We start from the raw sequence: 17,462 nt of genomic DNA, 5'->3' as shown, positions 1-17,462 counted from the left end.
CTGAACCTATTTCTTTTTCTCCTTTTGTCTGCCACAGGGCCACCCATCAGGGAAGCTTCCTAATCTATCTGAGAAGGTGAACTCCAGCAGCTCTCCACACACAGGCACCCCTAAATCCCAAAGTGGAACTCCACAGCCAGCCTCTGCAGGAGTTGGAGGCCCATTGCATCCTGCAGGGACACCATCATCAGCCGGACACTCTGATAATGAATCTTCTCAGATTAGACCTGGCGGAGCTTCCAGCAATAATAGCATTGTGGCCCATAGATCAGAGGGAGGGAGCACGGCCACACCTACAGGCCCAGTCCAAGGAACTGGAGATGGGGAGGGTGGAGGGGGTATGCCCCTTCCTGTTGCTACTGCTTCTCCCTCGGGGAGTCCCTCCATCCTATCTGCACATCTACAGAGTGATACAGGCCAGAGGAGCGGCCCAGGGAACACAGATGGTCTTTCCAAAGAGCAGCTGGAACACAGAGAGCGTTCTTTGCAGACGCTAAGAGACATAGAGAGGCTGCTTCTACGCAGTGGGGCAAGTGGAGGCCTTGCAGACACAGGAGGCTCCAACAACAATCCTCCTAATAATGCCTCCAACCTAAATAATAACAATAATACTGATAGGAGTGCTATTCTTGAGGATAGTGAGAATGGCACTAATAACCCTGGAAATTGCAGTAGTGGTAATATGGTACCGTCAGCCTTGGCTCCGATGGGAGGAATGAAGAAATATGAAGAACCCCTCCAGTCTATAATTTCTCAAACACAGTCTCTTGGTGGACCTGGCCTTGACAGCCCTCAAATGGACTCTCACCATAACCTACCACAACACCAACATCACCAGCTGTCTTCACCTGGGATTGACATGGGTCCCTTACTTGGACCAGAAGGGCTGACCCCAGAGCAAATAGCGTGGAGGAAACTTCAAGAAGAGTACTACCAAGAGAAGAGACGACAACAGGAAATGCAACCCACCACACATCCTCAGCACTTTAGAATGATGACCGAGATGGGCATGCATGGGGGTCCCATGATGATGAGAGGACCCCCTCCTCCCTACCACAGCAAGTCTGGAGACCAACAGTGGGGCCCTGGCAATATGATGGGAGGAGGAATGGGTGGAAATGCACGAATGATGGACATGCACCAAGAGGGACCTCGTGGTCCAAGGTTCCTAGGACAGATGCAGAGAGGGCCACCGGGGGGAGGGGGGTTTCCTGGTAGTCCAGGGGGAGTTTTATCAATGGAGGGTCTAGGACCTCAAAGGGCCACCAGGCCAGGGATGATTTGGCTCGATGATATGCCCAACAACATGGGTGGTGGAGGTCCCTTTCATGGGTGCTACCCAGGTGGACCTCCTCAGCACTTGCAGGGTGACCCAGAACATTTGTTGACGCGTGAGGAAATGTTTCGCATCATGGAGAAACGGCAGATGCAGGGGCTTCCTAGGTTTGAACTTGATCGAATAGCTAAACAGCAGCAACAGGGAAACCTGGGCTCAAGAATTACGGAGAATCCTGGGGGCCCAGACTTCCCCAATTTGGGAATGGGCCGGGGTCCACCCTCCACTCGAGGTGATTCTATGGACTTTCCTGGCTCACGGGACATTATGGGCTCTCCTGGAGGGGGTCCTCAGATGAGAGACTTGGTGGATTCTCCTCTAGGGAGCAACCTTACTATGAACATGAACCCACAGATGAGTGTTCAGCAACAACAGCACATGATTCTATCTCAGAAGCTCCGAGGAGGTCCTGCAGGAGGGGGGCCTTTAGGTGAGATGTTTAGCCCAGGAGAGATTTCACGAATCAGAGCTTCACAGAATGGAAGAGGAAATAAGGGAATGATCCCAGGACCGGATGGTCACTTTCAGTTTCCCAATCAAGGTCCTTTCCCTGGAGGACAGGTGGAAGGACCCTATCTTCAACAACCTGGCCCTGAGATGTTTGGGCCTGACCAGCAGAGTTCTAATCAGATGGGAGGTACATCACGACTTAGTCATATGCCGATCACTGGAGGCCTCAGGGGAGCAGATCTTGGTCCTAGGCACCCCTCTGACCTGTCAATCAATGTCCACCCACTGACCTCTCCTGCAGTGCCTCTTCCTCGTCAGCTTAAATCTCCATCACTCAACCAAGAGCCTTCACCTCTTCTACCTTCTCCCTCTGCTCCAGGACTCAAGTCACCCTCTCAGATCTCCTCCGCAGGGCATCATCCACCTCTTCCCCCTGCATCTGGTGCTGGTACTCCTTCCTCTTCTTCCATGAAGTCTCCCCAGATAATGGGGTCTTCCAACCTTGGGTTGCACTCTCCGTCTGCCTCTCCTGGACGACTCAAGTCCCCAGCCATGGCTGTGGGCTCTCCAGTGTTCCAGGGCTCTCCAGCTCTTCCAAGTCCAGGTGGTCCAACCAGTGGGAGGGTAGTGGGCAATGGAGGAAGTAATTCCACTGAGACAGGTATGATCACAATCCAATATGTTCGGAACACACTGCTGGGATCTCTAATGTCTGATCATCATTAATGCTGTTGCTCATATTTCTGTGACATTAACTATTTTTTTATGTTCTTTGCAGGCCAATCACTTCCTCCCAGGAGTTCAAACTCTACCCCCATCAGCCAGCCAGGCTCTATGAATCCTAGTATGCCATTTACTTCTTCTCCTGATGCCCCTCCATCACAGAATCCTTTGTCTCTGATCATGTCTCAGATGTCCAAGTATGCCATGCCCAGTTCCACTCCTCTCTACCACGATGCAATCAAAACAATTGCCACTTCTGATGATGAGATGCTGCCAGATCGACCTCTTCTATCTGGTGTCAGCATTGGAGGTATGAAAACAAGAACACACTGTGACTGTAATTTGTCAGTTGATTTTTTTTTTTTTGTTTAAATTAAAAAAAAACAAGAAAATATATAATAAGAAGCAACAAAAAAATGTGTATATATATATATATATATATATATATATATATATATATATATTTCAGCAAGAAAACAACACAAACAAAATCATCTGGAAACATATATATCAAAATCTTAGTATGTTCAAACAGGAGTAGGAAGAAGTTCAAATCTTTTCTAGCCCTACCCTTCTTTGTACTTTAACAATAAACTGCTGTTGTGATTAATATGAAAAGTCAACTATCCTCTACCAGTGTCTATGATACCCATCTCAATCAAATTAAACAAAAACAAAACATTCAAACAAAACAAGAACAAAACAGAATAATTACCACCAAACAAACAACACAAGAACAAATCAATCAGATAGGGAACAAACAAAACATCACAAGTCCATCCCATATCTGTTTAATATATTGCCATGTCATTAGAGAAAGATTGAATTAATGATGAATGAAGTGTGTTATTTCCTAGATCTGTGTTGCTTGGCCCATAAAATCCTTCACCTAGTCCAAACCCTCATATTATCCTACCTCTCATATATAGTGCTGTTTTCAAATATGAATAGAACTCCAATTAATATTTCATGAGTAAAATGTGTTGAGAAAGAGGGCAGTCTATTTTCAAATGTTAATAGTGTAATTTCTCTCATGCTGGGCTTGTTTTATCACCAGGAAACATGGGGAACCCCCAGACCTCCCAGATACTTGTCTCCCAGAGCTCCATTGGGCCCCACAGTGATCCACAAAGCCCCATGGGTATTGTAAGCCAAGGTCAGCAGCACCTGTCCCATGACGCCTCAGGACCTGTGCTTTCTTCTCCAAACCAAATGGGCATGCCTGCCATGAATTCTGCCATGATGGGAGGAGGAGCACCTGACGGAATGGGGCCCTGCAACGTTTCACCCATATCTCAGAACCAGATGGCAGGTTTTCCTCGCATGCAGCCACCATCTCATGGGCCCATGCACTCACCTATTGGAGGAATGTCACAGAATTTCTCTCAGTCTAATGAGGCTATTCTGCCACCTCAGCAGTTACACCTGCTTAGCAAAGGCCATCCTCACCAACGTCCTTCTCACCCCGCAGACTCATTTGCCTCTTTGCCCATGGGGGATGGCCCGGATCTAAGTGAAGTCATACGTCCGACTCACACAGGTATCCCTGAGTTTGATCTCTCCCGTATCATTCCTTCTGATAAACCCAGTAGCACGCTTCAGTACTTCCCTAAGAGTGAGCCACATCAGAATCCACATCAGGGGCCACCATCCCAGCAACCTACTCCACAGCAGCTCCTCAAGCAGCTGTCGTCTTCTGGCCCTCCACACAGCACTGGCCCTTCATCCAACCCCCACTTAGCAAACCTACAGAATATGATGGCTGAACAGCAGTTGCCACCTCACCCGTCACATGGTGGAATACGCCAAAGCATGGGTATTCTTCAGGGGGGGTCTAGAGGAATGATTTCTGGCGGGGGCATGGGCCCAATGTGCCCCCCTGGGCATATGATGGGAAGGATAGGCATGGTGCCCCAACAGCAACTCCAGCAACAGCAAGCCATGATGGCTAACAGCCTTCTCCACCATCCCTCCAATCCATACCCTGGCATGATGTCATCCCAGCAGCACCCACACAATCTGATGGCACAGCAAAACATTATGATGATGCAGGCTAAGCAGCGAAGCATGTCAATTCCAGGGGATCCCTTTGGCCCCCAGGGTCCTTTAATGTCCCCTCAGGGTCCCATGATGGCCCCTCCCCACCCACAGTCTGGTATGATGGGGCCTCAGTCTCTCAGACAGCGGGGAATGTCTCTGGACAGTCCCATTGGCTATGGCCCTGGAGGTATGGCCAATATGCCATTTTGATCCAGCTCATATAAACTGTAAAAACAAAAAAAAAAGGTAACCTACCCATTGTGTCGAAATTTTTTCATTGTTACTCTTGCAGTTGTTTGAAAAGAGGAATTGTAAAAACGAGATATCAGTGATAATCTTAATATTTTGGATTACACCTGATTAGAAAATTGAATATTTAAAAGCACTGTAACATGGTTCAATAACAAATCTGAAGCCATTTTCTAAAATACTGTAAAATATGTATATTTCAAAGATGTGTGTATTTGTTTTGGGAACAGAGTGGTGTTCAGGAGAGGAGTGCCTCAAATTTCTCTTTGTTTTAATATCATTGATTTATTTTCTTCAACTACCAAACTGTTGTGCAAAGGAATTATATATATATATATCTATATATATCTCTCTCTATATAGATATATATATATAATACCTACAATTATATGTATATAATATATACTTGCTGTATATAAGAAGCCATTTGTGATTGTTTGCAGTTGTTCTGTATAACAGTGTTTTAATAGAAGTCTAAAAATAGAATAATACTGATGTCTAAAGGTGGTTTTAGTTTGTTTATTGTGTTGTTGTTTGATAACATTGACAAGGGGACACAATTGATGTAAAACATTTGAAATCTTTATTAACAGAGCAGTAGCTAAAATACAAGCAAAAACAGATTTTTCCCAACAACATTTTAACAACATTTTTTTTTTTGACTGGGTAAATAAATCATCTTTTAAATGCAATCAAAACAACAATGGGTACTATATTGTCAGAGTATCTGATAAAATTGAAACACTGTCCATCATTACAAGTGAAATACTGTAGAAAACAACAGAACAGAAGCATTTTAGTTACAGCTGATAATGTATCAGGGTGTATTAGATTAAGATGGTGCTGCTGGTGGTCGCTCCATCAGAAACCGATGGTCGACTGTGACCCCGAGCTCTGATGAAAGGCAGACAAACACGACGGCAGCCCAACTGGCAAAGCAACTCTATTAACTCATTGCGAAACCGCACCCCAACAAAGGCGTACAAGAAAGGATTCAGACAACAGTGTGAGAAACCCAGGCTGCGTGTCACCTCAAGAGCTGTGTTCAGTAAGTTATGAGACTCACAGTTTTTGTATGTGATGATCCCGAAATCTACCATTGTCCCTATCAGTAAGGTGATGTTATATGGAAGCAAACAGAAGCAAAAGATGAGGGTGATAAGTAAAGCTAGTCGAATGGCACCTCGCGTCGCTTTGTTTTTCTGACTTTTGCGCAAAGTAACTACTATTGCTGTGTAGCAGTAGCTCATGACAGCCAAAGGTAGGAAAAAGCAAACATGATTTAAGATGCTATTGGTCAAAACCCAGTTGCTTCCATGGATACCGTACTGATAATAGTCACAGGACAACTTTTCTGTCTCTGTGTATTCCTCTGTCACAGTAAGAAACACAACATCAGGTATTGACAAACCCAAACAGACCAGCCACAGTGAAATGCATGTTTGGTGCACTGTTCTTGGACGTCGACTTTGCAGGCTAGGAATAGCATGAACAATAGCCAAATACCGATCAAACCCAATGCAAGCTAGAAGGAAACTCCCAAAGAGGAAGTTGAGCTTCTTCACCAGGCCCATCAGCTTGCAGAGAAACTCCCCAAACAGCCATCCATTAGCGAACTTAACCATTTCAAAAGGAAACGTACAAAGAAGCATCAGGTCAGCCAGGGCCAGGTGCAGCAGGTAGATCTCAGTGATGCGTAGAAGGCGCCAGTGTCTCAGCAGCACTGTTATCATCAGGCCATTCCCTGCCATGCCCAGCAGAAATATTAAACCGTAGAGCACAGCATACATGGTCTCCAGGCCCAGGTCATCATCGCAGAGGAATATCTCTTCAGTCGGGTATGTATAATTCTCAAGTTCTCCAAGGTCTGCTACCTTTAAAGGTAACTCAAAAGAAAGGAAAGTAAGGAAAATATTACTTTCAATTAAGGTTTTATTAATCCATTAATACACAATTGTAAGGTGGATTTATTTTGGCTAAATTCTGGTAGTATGTTGCTATTAATAATGAAATGAAAAACCAATCATCACATAACACTGATATGTCTCTCAGTTCCCACCAGCTCAGCTCAGTTCTCAGTCAAATTGTTTCTCAGGAAACGCTGAATTGACCAGATTTTTTTCACTTCCCTTTCACAGTAACTAACAGATGTTTTTGGCAACTATGCCAAAACAGCATACTTTGGCTGTATACTAATTAATCGATACTAATGATGTTTTTTTGGGGTTTTTTTTTTTTTAACCTAATTTGCAACCAAATAGTGCTAGTGTATATTCTAAGGTATTGAAACCTAAATTGTCACTTTAAATGAAGGCTGGTATTCTCTAATGATGGGGTAGTGAGCCAAAAATCAATAAAAAATGTATTGATATTACAATAATTAGGGTAAAACTCTATATTATAAAATGATATCCATAATTTTAAACCTATGTATGTAGAATGTGCTAATGTTACACTAGTTTCTTAAAGTAGCTTCTAAAAATATTGGCATTATTTAAGATAGAGGGGTAAATATTTTCACTATTATCACATCATTTCATGGTATTTTTCTTATATAATTGTTTTCTGCCTTTTAAAATGGGGAAATCCTTTTCCAATAGGTAAATGAACTGTCTCAGTTCAATCTATTGTTGTCTTGAACGATTGTGATTTGGAATTAGAAAAAATCACAGATAAAATCATGCTAGTGTTTTCTTAAATCATATTATTTCTACCTTCTACATCAGTGTGATGATAAATGAATTGCAAGCTATTTGAAGCCTGTGATCAGAAAATAGAGTTAACCACTGCTCTCTCCCCTCATGAAAATGATACAGGATGCATTAGAGTGAATTTCTTCCTCCTATTACCCCAGTGAATCAACAGGAAAGAAGCAGCATCCCCCACACACATCTGTTTAGCTGCCTTTTTTTTTTTTTTTTTTTTTTTTTTTACAGTTCAGTAATTCAAGCAACTTTAATTTTCCTGCCAGTCTATCACCTTATTACAACTACTTTGTAACAATTTACAAATCTTGTAGTTGAGTCTTAATCATGTGAGGCTGCTAGACAATGTTCATTACTTTAAAATCTCGCTTTAAGATGCCAGATGCTGCAGCTGAGGCTTATAAAATTGTAACGAGTTAAGCTTTACTGTTTTAAAAAGTAGTTTGAAGCTAATGTAGTGTCCACCAGCATTTTAGAGAATATTTCAATACAGTCTAAATCACAGAAAGACTGTTGCTAACTATTACACCAATTTTCCTAAGGTTATAGAATTTACAAGTTGAAAATGAAAACATGCTATAGTCTAATATCTTACTATTCACTATATATATATGTCTGTAATTAAAAAAAAACAAACAAAAAAAAAAAACAACCCTTTCAAAAACATTAGTTACTTGAGAAATTTACCATTCACTTCAACAATTTTTCATAACAACTTACCCCAGAATCAAAGAAGAATGTTTCAGCCATTGTGGTTTCTGCCATTGTCTCGGTCACTTGTATAGCTCACTCTGCCGTGGTGAAATGTGCTTGTGCTTCCTGTTTGTACTGCTTCTTGAATATTCACTTAGTTGATTTCTTTCTTGGGGGTGCATTTGAACCAAGTCAAAACAGTTGAAAGCTACATACCAGGCTTTATATAGTAAGTATGCAGGAGCAGTGATGCGAGTACAAGTAACTGCACCCCGCAATATATTCTGTCTTATGGCAAGCAAGTGACAGTTACAGTCAGTCAGATTTATTTGGTGATGTATTTGGAGGATTTTTGGTAACAGCCAAACAACGTTACACATCTTATCTGATTACGACATCCAGCTTTCCTAATAATAAGAATGTGTTGGTGTGAGATCATACAACATAATCCAGTTTTGTCACTGGCATCAGTTCAGTATTTTTTTTATTGAAACATTCAACACATACATCACGGAGGTATAAGTCAGCTGAAGTTTATTAAGAATTTAACTAAAGTATCGTGGAGATAGTTGGGCAGCAGTGGTTACAGAAGTGGACTTGTTACAGGAAACTCCCCTAGAGGATAGGTTCTCAATTTTTCAGTTCTGTCTTACAACAACAGTCAGGTGTCCGTATGAACATTAAAACAGATTTTGTTTGCTGTAATCACTCATGCTGTTCATACTGACCATTAGAAGATCACCTCCAAATGTGCTTACAGTGTAAGTGATGGGGGGAACAAGATATACTAAAAAGACTGTAACTTTGAATGATATTGTAAGTAAGTAAGCTTTTATTTATATAGCACTTTTCAAAACACACAGTTACAAAGCGCTTCACATGCACATGCAAAATTGAAACATATAGATTAATAAAATAGACAAACATGACACAGAGAGAAATCAACCAAAATGAAATAAAACAGGACATGGGAACAAGAAGGGAGGTCTATAGACAGGTTTGCTGGTTTGCTGATATAAGTGGGTTTTGAAGCGCCGTTTAAAACAGTCCAAGGATTCAGCCGATCTAATAGGTTGTGGAAGATGATTCCACAGAGTTGGGGCTAAGAATACAAATGCGTGGTCACCTTTTGATTTGCGGTTTGTGTGGGGGATAGATAGAAGGCCAAGATTTGAGGATCGAAGAGGTCGTGACCTGGAATGGGGAACAAAGAGCTAAGAAATGTAGCTAGGGGCGAGGTCATGGAGTGCTTTATATGTAATCAGCAGGATCTTGTAGTTTATTCTGAATTTTACCGGAAACCAATGGAGGGATGCCAGAACAGGGGTAATGTGGGACCTACGGCTAGTTCTGGTTAGAAGTCTAGCTGCTGTATTTTGGATTAACTGTAAACGTTTTAGAGAAGACTGACTGAGGCAGGTGTAGAGGGAGTTACAGTAGTCTAACTGGGAGAAAATGAATGTGTAGATTGATTGTCCAAGAACAGTAGGGGGCAATATAGGTCTTATTTCTTAACTGAAGGAAACAGGGCTGGACAAGCTTATTAACATGACAGTCAAATGTCATATACTGGTCGAAGATGATACCGAGATGATATTGACTTGATTTGACTAATTTGGACAGTTGAAGCTTCATATTAGCTGCAGAAAAACACTTTTAAATACATTTTTGCACAGAGGGTGGGCTGTGAATTTTGTCACTTACATTGAAAGTGCAATATGAAGGAATCTCTTAATGGCCAGTATGAACATGAGGAATGATTACAGCAAGAAAAACAAGTGTCAGTGTTCATTTGGGTACCTGAATGTTGCTTTAGGACAGACTTGAAAAATTGTGAACCTGTCCTTTAACCCCCAACTGCCTCAGTGGAGCTGCTCCATGGCCAGCACATCTGTGGTTGTACTGGGCAGTTTTCCAGGCGTGGATGTGTACATCTGTATCAGTGCTAACAGGGGATTCCTGAAAAAGACAACTATTGCTCAGCAATAGTTCTGTGGTTAAAAAAAGGTTCAAACAAGATGCAAAGAGGCATACATGTGGTAAATGACACACCCGGGTTTCAGTTTTCATCTGACCAATAACAAATTTACCATGTCACTTAGTACACCACGGTCCTTTACAATCCACGTGCAAAAAATAGCTTTCATGACATATCTGAAAACAACAAATCCCTCAAAAATCAGCATCTCTATTTCCAGCCAGTCTATCACCTATTGCATTTAAACCGTTTCGTTTCCGCACCGGAATGACAGCAGGAGAGATTTGTTTCTCCTGAAACCGACTGAAATTTCTCATTTTCCGGTTACAAAACCAAAATATAACTTTATTATTATTATTATTATTGTTATATTACGTGTAAGTGAGCTATATTTAGGGGAGACCAGGGACAGTTGTAACATGGGACAGTTGTAACAACCTTGAATTCCTCCAATCAGAAACAAGCTACAGTGATTAAACTTACTCTGCACGTGCTCAGTTAGATTGTCTTCTTGCTTACTAAAAAGGAGCCACATTTGAAACTCCCAGAGAAAGTTACCAGCAAAAGTGTTTTTTTGAGGTAAAAATTTAACTTTTCTGTTGGATACTGTCCTGAGATCAAATGTCTAGGAATCCAAACAAGTATTTTTAGAATCACTGTTTTGTAAGCTACAAATAGAAATGGCTAACATGTGTCAAACTAGCAGTTAAGCTAGTTCACATGAAGTGAAAGCATGACAGGTGATACTAGGATGGTTGTAACGCCTTGTTACATCCATCCCTGAACCAAGTTTAATCTATATTTTAAAAACCTAAAGGCCTACATAAACTAGGTAGATAGATAGATAGATAGATAGATAGATAGATAGATAGATAGATAGATAGATAGACAGACAGATAGATAGATAGATAGATAGCAAATTAAATGTAAAATGTCATAAAATTACATGCTAACTTAATGATAATCAGTTGCATGCTAATAGTCAGTAGAAACACTTGTTTGCTTACAGAAAGAGGAAGACAGACAGGGGAATCCCACTTCCTTTGCTGTAGAGGCTTCAGATGGCATAAAAAAAGGGCAAATCAGTCTGGACAGTGGCCAAATCATACGGCATTTACCATGTGACCCTGTACTGAATGTTGTCCTCAAACTAATCCATTTTGACTTCATGTTTAAACCTTTTTGGGGAAGTGTGTTCTACCCATTAAATAATTATCTTGCATTATAATTTGATGGCTTCCCCTCTTTTTCGTCATGTAGTGTGAAAAAAGGTATTTATTGTTTGTTTTTTTTAAAAAAAAAAAAAAAAAAAAAGAAAAAAATAATAGTCACAATAACATGAATGATAAATAATCTTTTTCAATTGAGTATTTGATTGATTAATTATGTATATTTTTGACATGTTACAACCGTCCCTGGCATGTTTTACCGCTGTCCCTGTACACTGGGACATTTGTAACAGCAAGAGAGATTTGTTTTTCCGTTTTCCTAACAGAAGACAGAAACAAAAAATACGGCCAAAATTTCTCATTTTCCGGTCACAAAACCAAAATATAACGGGATTATTTATTTACTTGTTTGTTTGTTTGGTTCTTTTACGTGTATCTGAGCTAAAATACCGAGGAAATACAATACAAGTGAGTAAAAACAAAATATAAAGTTCGGTTTAGTTACTTTCCATATGGGGGTGCTTCCGCTAATGTTGCAGCCCTGTCTGCCTGTCCTGTTTGTCATATCTTCTGTGATGTGACGAATAGCATTTAAAATCAAATTTAATCAGTAGGAGATGAGGAAGTATCGCTGAAAACAACTATATATATATGTAATACTTACAATTATATGTAGACCTATATAATGTAGGTCCTGTTTACACCTGGCTCTAACATGCGTCTCCACATGCGTCCTGAGTGACCACTTGTGTTCGAATCTCACTTCCCCGCTTTATATCTCTATATGCAAATAAACACGGACATCATTTCCGTTTGCAAAGACTAGACGTTCGTTATTAACCGGCGGGAGGACCGGACGGGGGGTCGGCTCCGTCCAAAGCTGTCTTCAACTTGTTTGATAACAGGATAAACAATTTGGTGCGCATTTACGCACGAGGCACAGCAGCATAACTTCACTGATTATTTAAATGTCCGACACGCCGACAGCAGCGGTCAGGATCTAATGTTAATTAATATTCCGTGTTCTTCTACACATCCAATAGGTCAGCTGTTACACACAAACAGTCCAGGTTCGTACTGTTTGGAGTAAATCAGTCGTCCTCCTGATAAATCCTGAGCTCATTATGTCGAGCAGCGCAGCAAAACTAATAACCGTAGTTATCAACTTGACAGGACAGAGGAAACTATCCAGCAACGTTTAGCTTCTGAAATATTTTTTTAGACAGACAAGCGAAAAATTAATTTTTATTTTAATCGTTGATTTGAAGAGGAAAACCGGTTAGGGGAACGAGAAAAACAGGAAAAAACGGGAGATTGATTGGGTTTTTAATAAGTTGAACAGCTTTGGACGGAGGGTCCTGTGCCTAGTCTTCCAGAAAATAGAGGACGTCAGTTGAGTAGGCGGTTCTTCAATGTGGTCCAGGGCGCATTGCGTGGTCTGATCGGATCTCAATGCGTCCTCAATGCGTCTTGGGTGCATTTACACCTGTATTTAGAGCCGTCCACTTCTGATCACCCGAGACGCATGTTAATACCAGGTGTAAACAGGGCCATATACTTGCTGTATATAAGAAGCCATTTGTGATTGTTTGCAGTTGTTCTGTATAACAGTGTTTTAATAGAAGTCTACAAATAGAATAATACTGATGTCTAAAGGTGGTTTTAGTTTGTTAATTGTGTTGTTGTTTGACAACATTGACAAGGGGACACAATTGATGTAAAACATCTTTATTAACAGAGCAGTAGCTAAAATACAAGCAAAAACAGATTTTGTCCAACAACATTTTTTTTTTGACTGGGTAAATAAATCATCTTTTAAATGCAATCAAAACAACAATGGGTACTATATTGTCAGAGTATCTGATAAAATTGAAACACTCTCCATCATTACAAGTGAAATACTGTAGAAAACAACAGAACAGAAGCATTTTAGTTACAGCTGATAATGTATAAGAGTGTATTAGATCAAGATGGTGCTGGTGGTGGTCGCTCCATCAGAAACCGATGGTCGACTGTGACCCCAAGCTTTTATGAAAGGCAGACAAACACGACGGCAGCCCAACTGGCAAAGCAACTCTATTAACTCATTGCGAAACCGCACCCCAACAAAGGCGTACAAGAAAGGATTCAGACAACAGTGTGAGAAACCCAGGCTGCGTGTCACCTCAAGAGCTGTGTTCAGTAAGTTACGAGACTTACAGTTTTCATGTGTGATGATCTGGAAATCTACCATTGTCCCTATCAGTAAGGTGATGTTATATGGAAGCAAACAGAAACAAAAGATGAGAGTGATAAGTAAAGCTAGTCGAATGGCACCTCGCGTCGCTTTGCTTTTCTGATTTTTGTGCAAAGTAACTACTATTGCTGTGTAGCAGTAGCTCATGACACTCAAAGGTAGGAAAAAGCAAACATGATTTAAGATGCTATTGGTCAAAACCCAGTTGCTTCCATGGATACCGTACTGAGAATAGTCACAGGACAACTTTTCTGTCTCTGTGTATTCCTCTGTCACAGCAAGAAACACAACATCAGGTATTGACAAACCCAAACAGACCAGCCACAGTGAAATGCATGTTTGGTGCACTGTTCTTGGATGTCGACTTTGCAGACTAGGAATAGCATGAACAATAGCCAAATACCGATCAAACCCAATGCAAGCTAGAAGGAAACTCCCAAAGAGGAAGTTGAGCTTCTTCACCAGGCCCATCAGCTTGCAGAGAAACTCCCCAAACAGCCATCCATTAGCAAACTTAACCATTTCAAAAGGAAACGTACAAAGAAGCATCAGGTCAGCCAGGGCCAGGTGCAGCAGGTAGATCTCAGTGATGCGTAGAAGGCGCCAGTGTCTCAGCAGCACTGTTATCATCAGGCCGTTCCCTGCCATGCCCAGCAGAAATATTAAACCGTAGAGCACAGCATACATGGTCTCCAGGCCCAGGTCATCATCGCAGAGGAATATCTCTTCAGTCAGGTATGTATAATTCTCAAGTTCTCCAAGGTCTGTCACCTTTAAAATATAAAGAGGGAAAATATTACTTTTAATTAAGGTTTTATTAATCCATCAACAATCATCACATAACACTGATTTGTCTCTCAGTTCCCACTAGCTCAGCTCAGTTCTTAGGAAACGCTGAATCGACCTTTTTTTTTTTTTCACTTCCCTTTCACAGTAACTAACATCCTACTTTGGCTGCATACTAATTAATCAATATCAATGTTTCTTTTGTTTGTTTGTATTTTTTTTTTTTTTACCTAACTGGCAACCAAACAGTGCTAGTGTAGATTCTAACACGTCAACAGTGTGTGTGGTAGAAAAAACACAGGTATTGAAACCTGAATTGTCACTTTAAATGAAGGCTGGTATTCTCTAATAATGAGGTTAAGTTAATGAGCCAGAAAATCAATAAAAATGTTGTATTGATATTGATTTGTGTGTATTGATATATGTATTGATATTACAATAATTAGGGTAAAACTCTATATTATAAAATGATATCTATAATTTTAAACCTATGTATGTAGAATGTGCTAATGTTACACTAGTGTCTTTAAATAGCTTCTAAAAATATTGGCATGATTTAAGACAGAAGGGTAAATATTTTCACTATTATCACATCAATTCATGGTGTTTTTCTCATATAATTGTTTTCTTGCCTTTTAAAATGGGGAAATGCTGTTCTAATAGGTAAATGAACTGTCTCAGTTCAACCTGTTGTTGTCTTGAATGATTGTGATTTGGAATTAGAAAAAATTGCAGATATGTCAGTAATAAAAAAACAACCAACCCTGTCAGAAACATGAGTTATTAGAGCAATTTACCATTCACTTCAACAATTTCTCATAACAACTTACCTCAAAATCAAAGTAGTATGTTCCAGCCATTATGGTTGATTCTTGGTCACTTGAATGTATAGCTCACTCTGCCGTAGTGAAATGTGCTTGTACTTCCTGTTTGTACTGGTTCTTGAATATCCGCATAGTTGATTTCTTTGTTGGGGGTGCATTTGAACCAAGTCAAAACAGTTGAAAGCTACATACCAGGCTTTATAAAGTAAGTATGCAAGGGCACTGAATCAAGTACAAGTAACTGCACCCTGCAATATATTCTGTCTAATGGCAAGCAAGTGACAGTTATAGTCAGTCAGATTTATTTGGTGATGTATTTGGAGTATTCTTGGTAACAGCCAAACACTCTCACACATCTTCTGATTAATCTGATTACAACATCCAGCTTTCCTAATAAGAATGTGTTGGTGTGAGATCATACAACATAGTCCAGTTTTGTGACTGGCATCAGTTCCGTGTTTTTTATTGCAACATTCATCACATACATCACGGAGGTATAAGTCAGCCTGAGTTTATTAATAATTTAACTGAAGTATCATGGAAATAGTTGGGCAGCAGTGGTTGCAGAAGTGGGCTTGTTACACGAAAATCGCCAATTTGGTTGCTGTATGAATTCAGATTGGGAAGCCTCTGAGGTGCCCTTGGGCAAACCCCTAAAGGATAGGTTCGCAGTTTTTCAATTCTGTCTTACAACAACAGTCAGGTGTCTGTATGAAGATTAAAACAGATCTTGCTTGCTGTAATCATTCATGCTGTTCATACTGACCATTAGAAGATCACCTCCAAATGTGCTTATGGTGTAAGTGATGGGGGACAAAATCTATGGTCCTCATTTTGAGCAAAAATGTATTTAAAAGTTTATCTGAGGCTTATATGAGGCTTCAGATGTCTGTGTTAGTCAAATTAAGTGGATATCTTCCACAAAAACAGTCTTCAAAATTTGTAATTGAATTCACGGTTGTAAAAATTTCCCTCCTTGTGTATACATGGACAGTTTTCCTGTTCAGCTTGAGTGGAAGGAACGTAACAAAAAGAGGGACTATGGCACTAAAAAGACATATTGACTTGATTTGACTAATTTGGACAGTTGAAGCTTCATATTAGCTTCAGAAAAAAATTTTAAATACATTTTTGCACAGAGGGAGGGCCGTGAACGTTGTCACCTACATTGAAAGTGCATTATGAAGGAATCTCTTAATGGCCAGTATGAACATGAGATATGATGAGAAAAACAAGTGTCAGTTTTCATTTGGGTTCCTGAATGTTGTTTTAGGACAGACTTGAAAAATTGTGAACCTGTCCTTTAACCCCATTGCTCTCATTATTCTCAGCAATAGTTCTGTGGTTAAAAAAAGTTCAAACAAGATGCAAAGAGGCATACGTGTAGTAAATGACACACCCTGGTTTTAGTTTTCATCTGACCAATAACAAACCTGCCATGCCACTTTGTTAGAGTACACCACGGTCCTTCACAATCGACATGCAAAAAATAGCTTTTATGACATATTTGAAAACAACAAATCCCTCAAATATCAGCTTCTCTATTTCCAGCCAGTCTATCACCTATTGCATTCAAACCGTTTCATTTCCGCACCGGGATGACAGCAGGAGAGATTTGTTTTTCCTGAAACCGACTAAAATATCTCATTTTCCGGTTACAAAACCAAAATATAACCTTATTATTATTATTATTATTATTATTATTATTTTTTTTTTTTTTTTTTTTTTCGTGTATCTGAGCTAAATTTACGGAGGAACGACAATAAAAGTGAGGAACACAAAATATAAAGTTGACTAGGTTTGGTCCCTTCCCATATGGGGGTGCTTCCGCTAACGTTGCAGCCCTTTCAAAAGAGTTTGTCATATTTTCTGTGATGTGAGGAATAGCATTTAAAATCAAATTTTAAACAAAAGGAGATGAGGAAGTATCGCTGAAAACGAGTACGTGGGGGATTGACGCGCTGTTAGAGACTCTGATTATCTGATGAGAGGTTGATAATTCTCAGATATCGTTTATTTGCAATGTCAAACAGAGGTCAGCTGACATTATGAAGCGTGGTGGTGCACCGTAATTCTAAAACAGCATAAATATGTCAGCCTGTATTTGGTAGGTGAATTCTCCGGCCAGATGTAGTTGGTAGTTAATGCGGGTGTAGAGCGGTTGTTTACGTCGGTTGCCGGGGAAACCCATGGAAACCACGTTGACATATGTTACGGTATGTGAGATTTGTTTTCCTAGGATGGCGAAGTCATGACCCGCCCTACTTTGCTTC

At 40.4% G+C, this 17,462-nt stretch overlaps 3 protein-coding genes across 5 annotated transcripts in view; 1 reads left to right on the top strand and 2 right to left on the bottom strand.

The window, feature by feature from the left end:
• bcl9l (bcl9 like) overlaps positions 1 to 4,868 on the top strand; it is a 29,523-nt gene extending 24,655 nt beyond the window's left edge. Inside the window, exons 7-9 of the mRNA XM_042413720.1 lie at positions 38 to 2,447; positions 2,565 to 2,819; positions 3,567 to 4,868. Of these exons, the coding sequence (XP_042269654.1) occupies positions 38 to 2,447; positions 2,565 to 2,819; positions 3,567 to 4,759 (3,858 nt within the window). The 3' untranslated portion in view covers positions 4,760 to 4,868. The remainder of the gene's footprint in view (positions 1 to 37; positions 2,448 to 2,564; positions 2,820 to 3,566) is intronic.
• Positions 4,869 to 5,358: 490 nt separating this feature from the next.
• Positions 5,359 to 8,865, bottom strand: LOC121898550 (C-X-C chemokine receptor type 3-like). 2 transcript variants are annotated; one of them, XM_042413722.1, is made up of 2 exons: positions 8,224 to 8,865; positions 5,359 to 6,684 (listed from the first exon to the last, which is right to left on the bottom strand). In XM_042413722.1, exons 1-2 carry the CDS (start codon positions 8,266 to 8,268, stop codon positions 5,626 to 5,628), a joined length of 1,104 nt encoding a protein of 367 aa, XP_042269656.1. In that variant the 5' UTR covers positions 8,269 to 8,865; the 3' UTR covers positions 5,359 to 5,625. The 2 variants fall into 2 exon arrangements, with proteins under 2 accessions (XP_042269656.1, XP_042269657.1); XM_042413723.1 differs by having other exon boundaries at positions 5,359 to 6,672.
• Positions 8,866 to 13,142: 4,277 nt separating this feature from the next.
• LOC121898551 (C-X-C chemokine receptor type 5-like) lies at positions 13,143 to 16,644 on the bottom strand. 2 transcript variants are annotated; one of them, XM_042413725.1, is made up of 3 exons: positions 16,623 to 16,644; positions 15,196 to 15,330; positions 13,143 to 14,350 (listed from the first exon to the last, which is right to left on the bottom strand). In XM_042413725.1, exons 2-3 carry the CDS (start codon positions 15,223 to 15,225, stop codon positions 13,304 to 13,306), a joined length of 1,077 nt encoding a protein of 358 aa, XP_042269659.1. In that variant the 5' UTR covers positions 15,226 to 15,330; positions 16,623 to 16,644; the 3' UTR covers positions 13,143 to 13,303. The 2 variants fall into 2 exon arrangements, with proteins under 2 accessions (XP_042269659.1, XP_042269658.1); XM_042413724.1 differs by lacking the exon at positions 16,623 to 16,644 and having other exon boundaries at positions 15,196 to 15,480.
• Between the last annotated feature and the right edge of the window lie 818 nt (positions 16,645 to 17,462).

Source organism: Thunnus maccoyii, chromosome 6 (assembly GCF_910596095.1).
Source record: "Thunnus maccoyii chromosome 6, fThuMac1.1, whole genome shotgun sequence".
NCBI lineage: Eukaryota > Metazoa > Chordata > Actinopteri > Scombriformes > Scombridae > Thunnus > Thunnus maccoyii.
This window is presented reverse-complemented; position numbering and strand designations above follow the sequence as displayed.